This window comes from Apis cerana, linkage group LG13, assembly GCF_029169275.1.
Source record: "Apis cerana isolate GH-2021 linkage group LG13, AcerK_1.0, whole genome shotgun sequence".
In the NCBI taxonomy this organism is placed as follows: Eukaryota; Metazoa; Arthropoda; class Insecta; order Hymenoptera; family Apidae; genus Apis; species Apis cerana.
Window position 1 is genome coordinate 7,814,780 of NC_083864.1, and position 17,251 is coordinate 7,832,030.

Sequence of the window (17,251 nt, forward strand, 5' to 3'; positions counted from 1 at the left end):
CGCGGAATTAAGTCGCGAAATCTGCCGCGTCAGCGGCCTTCATGACACCGAACAGACGAAAGGAACACGAAAGATCGAGAGGGAGCCTCGCGTGGAAAGGGAATCAGAAACGGTCGAGCGTGCCGGGTCAATACTTGTCCGGCCGGCACAGTTAGCAGTCGCATTAATTAATTATAATTAAGTTTTAGTTGACGCGACTGTAGAGCGGTGAGCGCGGGGTAAGCAAGGCAAGGTAGCTACGCGACTCGCATTTTGAGCATTACCGATATTATGCAGATTTCAACCCCCCACCATCGGTCGCCACCCCGTACTAGTCCTCGTCGTCGTCGTCGTCGTCTCCGAGACGTGGCTGCTACCGAGGTAGAGTCTTTCTCCCTTTCCTTCAACTGTTCTACGAATGTCCTCGCGCCACTCCTTCCACCGTCATCCTCCAGGACACGCTCGCTCCTCGTGCCACTTGCCAACCGAGTCGGAGAATGAATTATTTACTTATTTACGGTACGTAAACGGAAACTCTGTAATGCCTCGTTCCGGATCTATGGTGGAGGAGGAGTTAAGACGGCGAGGACTCGGCCCCAACCGGATTGCGAAATTGGCTCAAGGGGATGACGATCGCTGGACACAGCTTGGATTTCCAGGATGTAGATAGATATCTCTGATTGTCCGAGCGAGAGGATGTTGTTGATGAAGATTTGTTTGTCTCGGATTATTTCAATTTCTGTTTCATTTCCCTTATTTTTAATGCCTTGAACTATATTTTTGCCCGTTTGTTATTTTCTTCGTATCGTTAAAAATAGGCTTGAGTTTTTTCTGCGTTTAATGACTCGAGTTTGATCGATACTGTCCCAAGTTGGTTAATGCATATTTTAAAAGTTTCTTTTAAATGTTTAATGGTCACGTTATAATGGGATTAATGTAATCACACTTCACCCGAGCACTTACTTATTCTTTCATCGCTTAGACATTTATGCTGAAACAAACATTCGGCATTCCGTCATATTATATGAATATATACGATTAATTATTTCTTGCGCTTGGCAGAATACAATTCTCCGATAGAGGAAACACCGTCGTCAAACGGAAATAAAAAATTAACAAACGTATCTCAATTATTTCTCAATCTGTCTCCACACTCTCTTATTTATTCTTCGGCAAACACGCGACAGCTTCTGTCAACTACTGTCGCGTCGCTCGGCAACCAAATCATAGAATTAATTACTTGTGTATGGTGGATAAACGGGAGTGTACGCGACTTCCTCCGCACGCTAAAGGAGTCGAATTTCCTTCAAACGGCCCATTACTTCAACTCCCTTCAAGATCGAACGAAAAAAGAGCAGACAAACCGCGTCAAACTTGTTCGAACATTAATTCTTCGACAAAATCTTCATACCATCGATATCACAGTATCGTTTCATCGTATAAAATTCACGAATGTTGAATTATATGAGGCATCGAACGTGTTCAAACATGTTCAAACATCCGTGCATCGACGTTCTTCGTCGAAATTCTTATATCTGCGATACTATTATTACCTTCGTCGAATGAAACTCGTAGAGATGATTGAAAATCGAATACGGATCGATGAACAAACGCAATCAAACACTTATAGCTTAACATTCTTCGACAAATTCACCGTACCATCGATTCTACGGCATCGTTTTCATCGTCATCGAATGAAACTCATGGAAGCTGAAGAAGGATCGGTGGAAACGACGGAGGAGAACGTAGTCGCCAGCTAAGCAACGTGCGCACGTCGTCGTAAGAAGCTGTTAATCTTCGGTAATAAACTGTATTTTCATTATAATACGGCATGAATATGCAACGGCGATAATGGCCTTAATATCCCGGCATGCATCTTCCTGTACTTTACGAGCTGAGCCTCCTCTCCCGGAATTTGAGGCGTACTCACAGTGGATTTTGCGACGACGTTACTGCCGACGGTTGCCTGCCACCGTGTGTCCCCCCCTCTCCCTCTCCCTCCCTCCCCAGGCCAGCTCTTTCTCTCATCGCTGAGATGGATTCGCAGCTTCTCACCATCAGCGTTTTGCGACTTTGCGAACGAATCGTAAACGGTTCCTGGCTTAGGTTATCCAAACCTATTCCAAGAAAACGATGTCGAGTTATTTGGACGCGACCGAGCACAATGTTATAATCTTTCTAATTTTACGTCAAAATTAAGTTTCGTCGATGCGAAGACGAAAACGAAATATTCAATGTTTTATTCTCTGCGACTTCTCACGAGCGTCTTCTTAATTACCATTCTGTAGATAATATCCAACTAGATAATACTACTGATAATTTTCACCGAGTAAAGATTGCAACATAATATTAGAAATTTTCCAACTTCTCTATTGTCACTTTACATCAAGCCCGATATTATCTTAAAATCTTCCAGTTTGAAAAATTCAAACGGATCCATCAAAGTTATATTCTTGATTTTCCAACGCGAACGAATGAGGATACTTTTCTCGAGAATGGAGGAATACTTTTCGAAGAAATATCAGATAATAACCAAGGTGTGTAATAACGTTCGCGATTCTAAATTTTCAGCTCTCTTTCGGGAAAAGCGGCCGTTTGCCTCGCGGTGTTTCGCACAGGCCGAGAGACGAGCGTTCGATCGGGAATTCGAGCTTGTAATGGGCGCGATACATTCCGCATCGCCGTTAATGCGGGGCAACTTAATGTAAGCAGCGAGCGAAGGAATAATAGTGGCCTAGCCTACGGACATTCATTTATCTTAGTTTATTGCCAACTGCGAGGAAACAAACACCGTTGGAATACGCAACGACGCGCCATTAACCTCCCAGTCGCTTTGCCGAGCCGAGCTTAACGGTTTGTCTCGTACTTTTATTCCGACTGACTTTCAGTTTGCTTAATAATGACTCGATGACGCATCGTCATTTGTATCGGCTTTCCTAATTGGATTCGTATCGACGTGACCGCCTCATGTTGCAACGCGTTATTTGAAAAATCTTTGCCCGAGATTTTCCTGATTTCTATTATTTCCTTAGCTACGGTATCAAATAATCCCTTTCAGTATTACACGCAGAGTGGAAATTTTTTTAAGCGTGCTTAAGATTCATGCATGCATTACTGGGATGGAAACTATTTATACCGTGAAGAAAACTTAAGATTGTTTGCCGTAATGGTTGGAAAATAAATTTGTTTGAAGCAAGAAGCAGTGAGAGGCAGATAACTAAGTCTAATGATTATTTTTTTAAATTATTATTTACAAGAGGCTTCTAAAGATTCACACGTGCACAGGAAAATCGTACATTTATCAATATTCTTGGAAAATTCTATCTTCGAAACCGAATTCGAAATAAACGAAATTTTCTATTTTTATTGGCAAATTTAGGATTGGCTCGAAATATATACACGTATATAAAATAAAAAAAGGATTTTCCACGGATATGATCGATATATTTCGCCCAAGATTATAGATATCAAAGTTCGGACGGAATTCCAATTTCCGGAGAATCCTTTCCGGAGATATAATTAACTTCTGTTTCATATTTTCATTCATTTCTCTCTTTTCTTTTTCTTCTTCTCCTCCTTCTTCTTTTCATTCTTTTTTTCTTTTTTCTTTTCCATCCCATCGAAGATCCACAACACGCAGATCCACAACATTTCGATCACGTTGGAAAAATCCTTTCTTTCGGCTCCTCTATCCCCTATTTCGCGGGGTGCGGAGAGAAAGGTTGGAAGCAAGGTTGGCCGATTCTCTAAATCACGCGAAAAGCTGGCATAACAAAAGATCGAGCGAGGGAGGAAGGGTGGGCGAGCGAGGCGGCGGCCGTGAGGCGGGGGATGCGACGGTCGGGATAGGAGAGGTGGGCGGCGCGCGACACACCGGGATCCGAGAGACGAAATCGAACAGCGATCGTTCGAAGCGGCGGGGTAATTAGCGTCCATCGTTGTTCCGCATCGGCCGCGTTGTTCTCCGGCGAAACAAATTAGACCGTGGCGCGTCGCACGAGCGAATAAATTTAGGGAATGTTTCGGCTTCGAGCGGAGACGGAGGGAATGAGGGAGGGGGAGGGGGGGAGAGCCTCGTGGGGGAACGAGAACGAAAATTGAACGAGAAGGAAGGAAGGAGGAAGGAGCGAGAGCACGGCGACCAACAACGGCGGATGAAAAAAAAAGGAAGAAAGAAAAGAGAAAAAAAAGAAAGGGAAGGAAAAGAAGAAAAAAGGAAAGAGAGAGGAGAATAAAAAGGAGAAAAAACGAGAAGAGGGGGAGGGGAGGAGGAGGAGGAGAAGAAGAAGAAGAAGAAGAAGAAGAAACAAAAATAAAAAGGACACGCGAGGAGGGGGAGGGGAGGGGAGGGGAAATCCGTAGGGGGAGGGGGGAAATGTTTCTGGCACAGGATATAATGGACGCATTGCACACGAATATAATGAGATTTTACAGTGCAATTCACATAAAGCATTGGAAACAACAAAAGCTTCGGGCTGGATGTGGGAGGGGGATGGGAGCGAGCAGGGAGATCGAGGGTGCGGGGGTGTGTAGCGCGATAAAAATGCCTGCGCCTAAACACATTATTTCTACCGTAGCCCTGCTTTTGCCCTACCACCACCACCACCACCACCACCACCACCGCCACCGCCACTACCACCATCACTACCACGGCCAACGCGTGTTACCACCCCTCTGTCCCCCGTTCCAGATATATTCCACGATCTCTGAATGCAGACTGTTACCCTTTCCCACCACCTCGAGACCACTTGTCCGCCCTCTTTTTATTCTCTCCCCCTATCCACCCTCCCCCCTCCCCTTTTCACTCTATCTTTTTTCTCCCCCTATGTTTTTTCTTTTTATTATTTCTCTCCTACCCGGCACGGGTTTGGTTTCGAATATGCCGCGACACGAGAGTGGGAATCGAGGATCGCGGAATACGCGTGTAAAACGCGTCTCATTAACGGTGCTTGGGGAAAAAACTCGTCGCTTTCTTTGACGATGTTGATTACCTCTCGAAAACGCGCCCCGGTTTGCTCTCCCCGTGAAAACACAAAAAGCCTGGTCGGCAGGGCGGAGGGGAGGGCATTTTTGATTATGGGGACAGGGATTTAAATGCTGATAATTACGCGAGCTCCGGCTGGAAAAACGTCGAAACGAGGAGGATCAAAGAGGGATACCGAGGCCGGCCGCGCCTCGCGATCGGATGCGTTTTTCGCGTTTCGAGCAATCTCAATTAACTCGGTGAAAATAAAAATAAAATTAAAAAAAAAAAAAAAGGAAAAAATGAAAGATAACAAAAATAAAAATATAGATATAGATGTACGTATTTATATATATGTACACGAGGAAGGCACTTTTATTCGCGGCTCTGTACACCCGATACACGCTCGACACTTCTCAAATGTTTCTGTTCCACGCGCTTGATTTATGCGCGTGCTCTATCGGTTTGGAAATTAAAACGCGAATGTATTCCGGATGAGGTGAATACCGGGAACGTTAAAGAGTTAAAGGAGCGTTTACGAAGGATGACTTTACGGGGTATTTTTAAAGGATCTAATTTGGAAACGAGGATCAAATTTTGATCGAAATGATAATAATATTCAAAATTCTCACTATCTCGATTCTTATCTTTATTGATTAAAGAAACCATCTAATAAACGAAAGAATCTACTCCACGTAATTCTAAATTTCTTTGAAATATTTCCAGAATATTTAAAAATATAGAAAAAAAAATTACAAATTAAACTCTGATTCGAGGATACGACGAAAGGTTATTAATTCGTACAAATTTTCTACAAAATTCACATAACGATACATCGAACGATACACGAGTGATCGATAAACGGAAGATAAAGGAAGGAATGAACAGATGTACAGGATTTGAATTTTTGAGGGAATCACGACGCCCGGATAGATCCGTTGGACAAACAAGTGCCTAACTCTGTCTACCTGCTTTTTTTTTTTTCACCCAACCATTTCCGGACCTTCGACTCTGAATACCCTTTGAACGTTGTCCAATAGGGAATGGGACGCTTGAAAGCGAGCGGACAGCTAGAGGGACCGCGACGGACAGAGAGACAGGAGCGATAGTGGAGAGACGTGGTACGAAGAGAAGAGAGAGAGAAAGCGAGAGATAGATGGGGGGGGGGGGGAAAGAGAAGGAAAAAGGGAAGAAGCGATCGCGGATGGCCGGTTGGCGGACAGAGATGGGGAGGGCGGAGAGGGAGATAAAAAAGATTGAAGGGTGCGTTTTGTCGCGCCGCCGATAAATTTTGAATGCACCCGCCGGCGGAATTAGTAGCCTGTTGGGTAATGATCAAAAAAATTATAAACAAAAGATTCCACGGATGGCGAGCCTTTTTCGTGGATCAACGAGGCAAGCGGAGAACGCTTGGCGAAAAGCTTTGACGGTGTCACGGTTCCCACCCGACCCGTTCCTGCCCAAACCTGCCGGGCACACTATATTTAAAAATCGGCGCGCTCTCCCGGAAACTTTCTCTCCGCACAAAGGGTAGGGGCCAACCGTTTACATCGGGTTTATTAAAATCGACTGCCAGGCGAAATATAAACCGTCAACCGGAACGTGGACGCATCGGTTGTTGTTCGGATGACGGCCGCTAGATCGCTCTCTCGTTCCAGGCCTTCTCCGATCTTCGATGAATATTAATCCATCCTCCGATTTCTCAACCTCTAGAAAATTGCTTGAAATCTTTGTGACGTGACTTGTAAAAACAATTACTTACTACCAAGTGTCAATAACAAGGCGTCGATAATTGTTCCCAATTTTTAATTTCAAAAAGCAATGCACTCTACGTAATACTCACGTTGTCGCAATCGAAAGGGAGGATGTTGCGCAAAGTTTCTTCACTTGTCTACTAAAAATTCGCTAACTGATGCGTGCATTAAAGAAAAAGAGAGAAAAAAAAAAGGAAAAAGAAAAAAAAAGGAATTCACGATCGAACGCCGAAACGATAAGAACAAAGCGATATATGATAGGAGCGAAAGATAAGAACGAAGAGTAAAAAAGAAAGATAGAAAGAGAGAGAGAGAGAGAGAAAAGAAAATAAAAGTGACAAACAAGAAACCTATCGACAAAAGCATAGATGCATAACGCAGACTCATCCTGGGTCAGCTTTCAAATGCGATTGATACGTACGGTGGATGATGCCGACGCCGGTCGTGCTCGTAAATCCGCCCACCAACGCTACAGACAGAGAGAGATTCATTATTTTTAATTAAACAAAACAATAATACGGTTATTAATTGATTAATTAAACATCACGTATGCATTACGTTGTTCCATCAACGGCCGCCGTCGGTTAATCCACCCCTTTCGACCCCTTTCGTACGCTCGCCGCTTATTACGCCGACTTTTATACCCACGTACGGCAGAGTTTTGCAGCAACGACGCACGAAAGGGGTGGTCCGGGGGCGGGAGGGACGGTTGGGTGGGTTCGTTCGGGGGGGAAAAAAAAAATGGGCGGACAGGGGTAGCGGAGGATGGGTAGGGAAGGAGGGAGGGAGGGTGGGGTGGGGGCGGGTGGAAAAAAAATTTCGTTCGCTCGCTATCATTGTGTTTGTCCGGTCGGCCGTGATCGCGACGCGGGTTTTATCAATACCGCCGTTTTCGGCGGGATAATAGCCTGATTTTTTGCCCGCGCCGCCGCGTTCGCCACTCCTCATCGATCGGCAAATTTAATGAAGTTGTATCAGTTATCGACCCGCTCCGCTTTTTCTTGCAATTTTAGTAATTAATTTCTCGATTTAGTCTCTTGACGTCAGTGTTCGACAACCGACATCCTCCGTCCTCCGTGTCGCTGCTAAATTTATGGATAACCCGATCCCCCTCCCCCTCGCTTGGACTCTATGCTCTCCCATGATTTCTCTTTTAAAACTCATCATCTTGTTTACGGCTTGATTTAATGCTTTAGAAATATTGAACGATAGTTTGGCAATTGATAATGTAAAATTGATAATTCCCCTCCGATCTCGATTAGCCCAATCTGACGTATTGAAACGAGCGATAAGTTGTTATAAAAAATTCTGTAAATTTGAATTTTAAATTGTCGAAATTTTTGACAATGATTGATCCGAGAAGAACGTTCGATCGAACTACTACACCACGCGTACAAGATGAAACGAATTAAAATTATAATTTCTCGCAAAATGTTCCTTTCTATCCCTTTCCATCCCTAAATCGTATTATGCTAACGTATCCCAGCTTAACAAACACGAAATTCCATTTAGAGAAAAAAAAAAAAAAAGGAGGAGGAAAGAATGATACAAAAGAAACCACGGGAAGTCAACGTTACGAAGTCAGCAGCTATTCAAGAGTATATCCAGTAACACCGGTAACGCTCGTGGCGTGCATCTAATTAACGTCGATCGCGACGGGGGAAAAAAGAAGGGAACAAAGGGAGAGAAAGAAGTGTAAAAGAGAGAGAGAGAAAGGGAGAGAAAGAAAGGAAAAACGGTAGAAAAACATCGTTTCGCCTTAATATCGTGGAAACGATCACGGGGCACAATGACGTTTGAGACTGTAACCAGCTCATAATGGCGGCTCGCCGTTGGCCGCGATAATAACATTAAGCTTTATTTAGGTGAAATTCAACTTTAAAACGTGACTCGCGGTAATTATGCGAGAGTGAAACAATGCCCGGTGGTGGCCTGGCCTCGCATGATATACGTCTGCGGGTTTTTGCAAGACAAAGGCGTTTTATATCGCGCGCATTCGCCGCCCGCAACTTGCACGCGGTTTTGTGCCTTCGGCCGCGCGCGTCGCACCAAGTTTATGCACTTCACGCGCGCCTGCGCGAAACGCGCCTCGTGTTTGAGAATTCCCCTTCACGGACAAAACTCGCTCGGTGCTCCTTTTTTCAAATCGCCCACGCCTCCCCTCCAGGTGTTCGGCCTGCTTTCGTTTCTAGGACGCTAGGATTATTGTAGCTGCTATTTACGCCTTGTGATTTCGCGGGTGGAACGTGTTCTTATTTATTGTTCGTTCGTGGCTTGAGGGTGAGTTGTGTAGATTGGATAGATTTCGGAAAAGTTTTGTTCCGTGTTAGGAATGTATATATATATATTTGAATATGCAGTGAATGGAAGTGAAAGAGTCTAGAAATTTTCTTTCCGTTTATTGTTCGTACAAAATGTAAGAACAAAACTGGAAAGATTTAAAATTTTCTATTTGTTTCGTAGCTGAAGAAAACTATTCGTCAACTATTTCTTTATCTCGTATAATTTGACATTTCTGATTGATATGATATAGGGAGAAGAAATAAATTTATCCATTGACTGGAGTTTTTAATAAAAAAGAAATTGTATGTACACAAAATTTAATCTACGCAGATTTTTGTAAGAAGCACATGTTGTAAATATCTCTGCGTATATTATAATCAGATAGAGCAGAGTTTCTCTCTTTCTTATTATACCTCTCGTAATAAGCATAATGTAACAAACGTGGTTATTCTCGCAACACGTTATTCGCACAAGTTGAAAAGAACATTTTCTGTATACTTTGGGGATAACAATTCGTTTAAGAATTTAGGTACACTAGACACAATGCGTCACCCGTTAAAAATCTCTCTCTCTTTCTCTCTCTCTCTCTCTCTCCGAGTATAAAGGAAAAAAAAAGAAAAGAGAAGAGGGAAAGAACAACGTGGAAAGCGGGCAAAGTGTCTGCGCGATAGTTTTTAATATGTAGTATTAATTCTACGCGAAATTACTTTCTCTGCTGAGAAGTAATGAGGGAACCGTAAAAGGCATCGACGTAACGAGGCGAGAGAGAAAAGGGCAACGGTATGCTTGCTTGTTTTTCCTCCTCCCTCCCCTTATTGTCAAAAAAAAAGAGAGAAAGAAAAACATGGAAAAAAAAATTCGCTTTCTTCGGTCCGGTGGCGGTCGCTTTGCCGTTTGACTTTTCTAATTACGAATTCGAGCGTTCTATTGGAACGCGTTCGCGGAAGGAGTCGCAAAGAACGTGTCAGAAATTACGTAACCCCCTTTTATACTTTCGCCTCTTTTTTCCTCTTTCCACCCCCTTCTGCACATATAAATAATATTCTCCTCTTCTTTTTTCTTTTTTTTCTTCCTTTTAATTGAAAAAACGCAGCAACGAATTTAATTACAACGATGTCCATACAAACTTTCTTTTCCGATTGTGAGCCACGTTTAATTAATTACAGAATATAAACGCAAATCCCGCGCGCTTATAAGTTACTTACACGGGGTCCACAGGGGGAGAGGAGGGGGAGGGGCAAAAAATTAATAAGACTCGATTCGATGAACTTTTAAAACCGACGAAAAAGAAAAAAAAAGAAAGAAAAAAAAAAAGAAACGTGGAAGTCGAAGGGGACCGAAATGTAATGAAATTCCAAGCTCGTAACAAGCTTGTAATTCATCACTTTTTCAACGCGAGCAAGATCAAAGTTTTTTACTTTACCTTGGGATCGAGAGAGAGATTTATCATAGTCCCATTATCCCGATTTTACTTTTACTTGAACTGGGAAAATAACCGGGAATCGATTCCGCGAGGTGTTGTTTCTAGCCGATGTCCAGCAATCTCGCAATTACTACTTGCAACGATAACACGTTTCAAAATAACAGCTTTTCACGCCGACCCTTTCGACGAGGTAACGGTGTCGCTATTGTTAAGCAATATCCCTAATGCGGTGTCAATTCATAAATAGCAGCGCGCCAACACGCGCTTTTGCACGCACACGGGACACCATCGCCAATGCGACATCGCTGTAAATGACGACCATCGACGAGAGCCGAGTATAACTGGACGTTACATGGCCGGCACATAAACGTTGCACTCCGTCCACTCTGTGGACAGTAATTACGCGTTATGTGCTCACCGCCGATTCAACTCCCTCCCCCTTCCCCTTTCCCGTCGAAAAAGAAAATTCCGCGCCGCGAAACCGCGAATGAACATCGTTAAAAATCTTCCGTCCCGCGTATCGTTGTTTCTTCCTTCTTTTTTTTTTTTTTTTTTTTTCTTTTTAAATAACCAAGAGTATCAAGGCGAGTTATCTTGTCGGCAAATCGAGAACTATAAAGCGGATCTCGTTTATTCCGGAGGGATGGAGGTGGGGGGAATTAAATAAACGAGAGTCACGAAATTTGAAAATTTCGCGATATTAAAATATTGGAGCTCGGTGGGAAAATGTCGAATATTTAATTAATTATCCGTTAATATAAGTATATTCTAATATTATAATCGACGGGTTGGAACAGAGGGAGAATGGTTAATACTAAAATATTCGTTTCATCGATATTTTATCCGTAATTTTATCGAACGATAAGCATTAATCGTATTAAACTAAGTTTCTACTAAATACACGTTTTTAGGATCAATTTCATTTTCGTTGTATCCAGTCTCTCTCTCTCTCTCTTTCTCAATTACGCGAAATATATTTAATTCAATTATTATAATCGTAATAACTGCCAATATTTTTTTCTAACCAGATAATTCTCCAATTTATCTTATCCATTCCTCAGCTATCTTCCCTCATTTATCTTTATCTAATCCAACAACCCCCGTTCACTCCTATCCCATCTACCTCACGAACCAATTACTAACCCTCCTCAAAATCCATAATCCAATCATCATCCAAAAGATTCCTTCGACCGGTTCCCCGGAACCTTCAAACTTCCTCGAATCCCTATGCAAACTATAATTCGAACGCTCCGCGATTTTCCCTTCGTTTTTCGACTCGCGTGAACGACGAGCAACAACCAATTTCCAGCCTTTCTCGAAAGCACTTCACCCTAATAAAGGAGGGGAGGTGAAGGGTCTGCGGGAAAAAAAAAGAGAAAAAAAAGAAGTTAGACGCCGCGTAGACGCGGCAAATTTGTTTATCGGCGCGCGAGCCGGCATTAATACGCGGAGCGTCAGCGATAACCATTCTCAATATCCATAATTATTATCAACGGCGGGAGGAGGTGTTGGCAGCCCCAGAGCGGACCACGTGACTCGTTCCCGTCGAAATAAAATGACAACGTTCATTTGCAAATGCACGAAAGTGCATTATTTTTATTGGGTTTGTTAGTAGCCGAATCGTCGGTGTGCCACGCCGTTCGCCGCCTCCATACGGTGCCCTCCACGCTCGTTCCACGTGCCTGTATGTATCCACGCGCGTATCCAACACCGCGTTGCGAAACGTCGCACACGCACGCACGTCGCGTAGATAGGAGAGAGAAAGGGGGATGATCGAGCGCGTGCGAGCGTCAGCTTCGTTCTACAAGCCTGCTAAAGGGAGTGTGACAGATTCGCTGGGGGAATACCGATGGTTCGCTCGTTTTTTGCCCTTCGTTCCTTCTTTTTTTCCCTTCTTTCCTTTTTTCTTCTTTTTCTCTCTCTCTTTTTGATTCCGTTTCATTCTGTTTCATTTTTCCGTAAGCGGTGAGATGAGAGAGAGAGAGAGAGAGAAGGGGGAAGGGGACGAAAAACTGCGTCGATGTTTGGCAACGATCCTGAACCTCTGAAACGAATCGACGTGTCACAGGAATTTATCTTAATTTATGGGAACGGCCGGTGGCGGCCACCGGGAGAATCTTTTTGTTCGCCGATTAATTATTCCCGGCCAGTCGACGTCGATCTCTGGTTGGTACCAGAATTTTAATAACTTCGTGCCCTTTTTTCGCCGCCGCGCAACCAGAAGGGGAGGCTTCTTCCGTCCCGCGGTGACGCGAAATTGATTAGATCGCGGCTTGCCAAACGACGTTTCACGAGAAGACACGAGGCGAATCGGCCTGTTAATCCTTCGTGCATTGCGATTACGGTCGGACAACGTGTATATATATTTAAAATACGCGCGTACATCGTCGAGATCTTTGATTGTTGTTCGATCGTGATACCTGGTTATTACGTTAGGATAGATTATGCGCGTGATAGCAAGGGAACAAGTGTAACCCGAATTACCTCTTATTAACATTGAAACGAAGCGAATTTCTAATGATATACAATTTTTTCCTTCCCCCCCCCCCGCTTATAATTACACGTATCGCGTCCTACGTCGAATTCATCCCGTCGAGATTCGCGCAACTCTGTCAAAAAATTGCTCCATCCGACTCCTCCTCCTCGTCGGCTCGAGGCACGTGATCGAACGTTCAAATTACATCAAACGCAGAGATTCCATTGGACGCTATCGCGGCCAACAATCGCGGCTGCTCGTCGAAAAACAACGCGGCGAGAGCCACCGTTCCTCCGCAATTCCCATGGAAATCCGTTAATTGAACCAGTCTCGTTACAAGTTTCTCATAAAACAATCCCCGCTAATCACGACGATATTTTCGCCGGCGGCAGGGAGCCGGCGGCGTAATTAAAAATTCGTACGACTGTTTGACTCGCCACAGGCTCGCCGTTGCAAAACCACCCCGGACGGGGGAGGTTAATAAACGTAGGGTGTCGTTGGAACGCGGGGAAAAACCGCGCGCCAGCGCCACCTGGGCGCGCCTACGCGCTTCGTGCGCCGCGCTCCGATTTTCGAGAAATCCGCGGCTTTTTGCGGATTATTCTGCCGCCTCTACACGCGGCTCCGTGGAAAAAAAGCGACGGCGCGAGCGGGAAATCAGCGGCCACTTTTCGACTCCGCTATGCAAATCGCGCAACGCGGCCGATTACGCTCGGTTTTGGCGCGAGCGAGCTAGAAAACCCGGCGGGGGAGGCGGAAAAAAAAGGGGGAAAAGGAAAAAAAAGAAGAAAGCGGAAAAGGAAACAAAAAAGGTGGTTTGCCCGGCCTCTGGCCTCTGGCTGGACCACGTACGAGGAGCACAGGGAGTGTAAGGGGAGGGAGGGAGGGGAAGTTGAACGTGCGAAAAAAAGTCGCGAATGTTGTAAAAATCCGGGACCGCCAATCGGGCGCATTGTGTCCAGCCGGTGAACAATACCGACGGCGTTCGGGTGACTGGCGCATTTTCCTGCGAATTGGCCGGCATTGTTGGATTTTTCAAATTGTATTTTTAGCTTACGCAGCGGCCGAAATTGCACGTAATCCTTTCGGTCATTGTCATCTTTCGATTTTGCTCCTATCTATCCTCAGATTTATCGCCATCTATCAAATTTATCGAAGTTAAGGGGGGAGGATCGTGTGCGAGCAACGTCTTGCGAAAAAATTCAATTTAAGCAAGGAAATACCTATTTTTGAAAGATTCCGAATTACACTCGTGTAATAATTAAAATTCGATGATTCCAATTGTCGATAAGATTAAAAGGGATAAGGACAAAATTTCGAATTCCGATGGATTTAACCGAATTCAATCGAATCACGATTCGTACGAGATTGGTCTTTTTGACGAACACCTAATCAAAATTTCAAATTTCCTTACTTTCCAACCAATTGAGATCAACCAAGATCGTTACGATCGGTCGCGAAAAAACTCGTCGAGCATCGGAAGTATATAAACGGAAGGACAGAAAAGAATCATAGTTTCCTGTTTACAAGAATCGACCACCCTCGGATCCGAAAGAAGCCCGACAAGAAATCTGCTATCGGCGAACAACCACCCTCTAACAACAGTCAAACGTTACAACGGGCGCAGCACCGATACAAGCAGCCGCGGCACAGCCGCTTGTCTGCACCGGGCATTCCTAGAACAGTAATCTTATTAAATTTACATATTAATCAACGGATTTTAATTATCCCCAACCCCTTGTCGAGAAAGAAAGAGAGAGAGAGGAGGCGGAGGAGAGGCGAGTTGCCGAAGGAAAGGAGTGGAGGACAGCAGTGGAGAAGAGTGGTGGTAAAAGAGAGACGACCGCAAAGACAGAGAAGGTGAACGATAAGGGGTTGGACAAGATGAAGCGAGACCGACGAAACATCAGCAAGAGAGATAGATAGATAGATAGAGAGAGAGTAGGAGGAGAAACGTTCGAGGCAACGTTCGAGATCGAGTGGAAAAGAGAGACGAAACGCGTTTAGACCGAGCGAGATACGGTTGGCGCGAGCGAGACGAGAGTATGGTATATACACAGTGGATGGAGGAAGAGAGAGAGACAGCTCCACCCTTGTGCGGCGGTAGCGGTAGCGGTGGCGGAGACCGAGCCAGCTCTCGTAATTTACATTAATCCAATAATTGCATGGAGGTTTCCTAATTAGAAATTCAAATGAGGTGGTGGCAGGCAGGCACAGCCAGCCAGGGCTACCAACTCAGCAGTGGGAGAACACCATCGCCACCGAGCAAAGTCCGTGCAGCACATCGGGGCGATCGTACGTACGTACGTACGTACGTACGTCGGGACTGGCCCTGGCCTAACACGAGTTCGGGGTGCGATGGCCGTTAAAAGCTAGCGGAATTCTCGAAATTCGGATCCGATGGTCCTGTTACGTATACCCCGGGGCTAATGCCCGGCCTGTAGACGCGCCCTCGACCTATCTAAGCCACGGCCTTTTAATCATTCTTCCCCACCCCCTTTCTTCCTAGCCCAGCCTATCGCGGATCGAACGGCGTAAAAATTGAATCCTAATCTGTTTAAGCCTGGTCTGGATTAAGTTAGACCCCCTCCTTTCCCCGAGCCGAGGAAAGGATAGTTTCCCGGTAAAGATGTAATTGGAAATAGTAGGAGGGATTATCGCGGTAAACGCGATCATAATTTTTCGTCCCGTTAAACGCCTCTCGACGATACTCTCCGCGAGGAATTACGAATTCCATGAATTTTTAAGTTTCTATTTCTTTTAAAAAATGTTTCGCCAAGATCAGAGTTTATATACGCTTCGTAACCAAATCATTCTCGACGACGAATCTCCTCGAATTAAACCTTAAATTTTCGCTCCATTAGGCCGAACTTGGTAATTTCTAACGTCAGATACACGATACTCTGGAAACAAGTAATTAACTTTAACACCCGTAACGGAAAGGAACATCTTAACCTGAACGACTTGACCTGATTAAAAAGTAAAAAGAAGGGTATATTCATCCGGCGGAAAGAATATTAAATTTATTTTCCCTCCCCTGTAAGATAAAAGAATCGAAAATAGGGGGGAAGAAATAGGCACGAAGAAGATGGAGGTAGAGATATGCGGGGCAGAGCAATTTCAGCGCAATATAACGTTGTCCATTGGCACGTCCCGGTGCGTGTGGTCCTTTTGTTGTCCCCGGAGGGATCCCTCGGCAAACCTAACACGTCCCTAATATCGTCACAGGTCCGTCCCTCGGCCATATCATGGCACACGGTCGAACCGTCCCTGATAGTCCCAACGTGGTCGATTAGCGAAGGTGTCAACCCGTGAGTGCATATCATTTGCAACGGGTTGTCGCTTATCTTCCGGCCTGCTACCACCTCTTCCGTTCATTTACCGACCCGTTCTCCAAGATTAGCCTTGAAAAAATATACGTATACCACGAGTGGAAATGATAGCGGGGAACGACACAGAGAAAATAAACGTTCGAAACTATGTTTTCGACCGATGTTTTGACTTCGATCTGAGAAATTGTAAAGCGTAGGCGTTCCCCTCGAGCAAGGGAACAAGGGACAACATCGGTTTTATGGAATATCTCTTCCTTGGATGAAAGGGAGTTATCTTTGTAACTTTATTCGTTGCAATAGATGAATTTAGTTTAGAAAGAGCGGACAGTGTTTCTCATCCGGATTGGGATCTATTCTATGTGGATAGTTGGAAATTCTATGTGGACAAGTGATAGAGACACGTATCGATCAACGAAACGATTCCTCTTTTTGGATCTCTTCAATTACAAAACATATCATTCTTAAACCTTCATACAGAACGGTTCGATGCATGCCAATTTACGCACACGAATCATCCAACAGTTCTTCTTCCTCGTGATCGATCTCAAACTTCGTGGAAAACACTGATTCCAGGTCAGCCAAGAGAGATCATCGTCTATTCCCATTGCGACAGGTCAGCCGAGTTCCGTGGAAGGAACTACCCGCGTGCAATTATGATAATGGCGACCGTAGCCGAGTCACCTAACCCGTGCTAACTCCGTACGTTAGTTCTGGTAGTTCTGATATCGTCTGTGTTTAAACAGCCAGTCGGTGCTGCGGCAACCGTCGTCGTTGGAACGAAAAGGAGAAGGGTTGAAGGGGGTGTGGGAGGGGGTGGAGAAAGAGGAGGAGGGGGGTTCGGTGGTGGAGCAGCCAAGGTAATTGGAAGACGGGGGGGGTGTGAAGGGGGTAGTGGGTGGGGTGGGGAACAAGGAGGGGTGAGGGGTGAGCAGAGGAAGAGGGGGCAAGCTGGATGGCGGGGTACGAGGCTACGACGGCAAATCTACATAATATAACCAACTATTGTTCAAATAGACGGCGCTCCGCAGATTCAATTACCAT

At 44.8% G+C, this 17,251-nt stretch overlaps 1 protein-coding gene across 9 annotated transcripts in view; it reads right to left on the reverse strand.

The window, feature by feature from the left end:
- Positions 1–17,251, reverse strand: part of LOC107997150 (POU domain, class 6, transcription factor 2) — a 172,447-nt gene that overhangs the window by 44,446 nt on the left and 110,750 nt on the right. For 8 of the 9 annotated variants that reach the window (XM_062084176.1, XM_062084179.1, XM_062084180.1 and 5 more), the window contains one exon: positions 7,118–7,165. The exons of the other annotated variant lie outside the window; for it this stretch is intronic. In XM_062084176.1, coding sequence (XP_061940160.1) covers positions 7,118–7,165 — 48 coding nt within the window. The remainder of the gene's footprint in view (positions 1–7,117; positions 7,166–17,251) is intronic. 9 annotated transcript variants of the gene reach the window in all.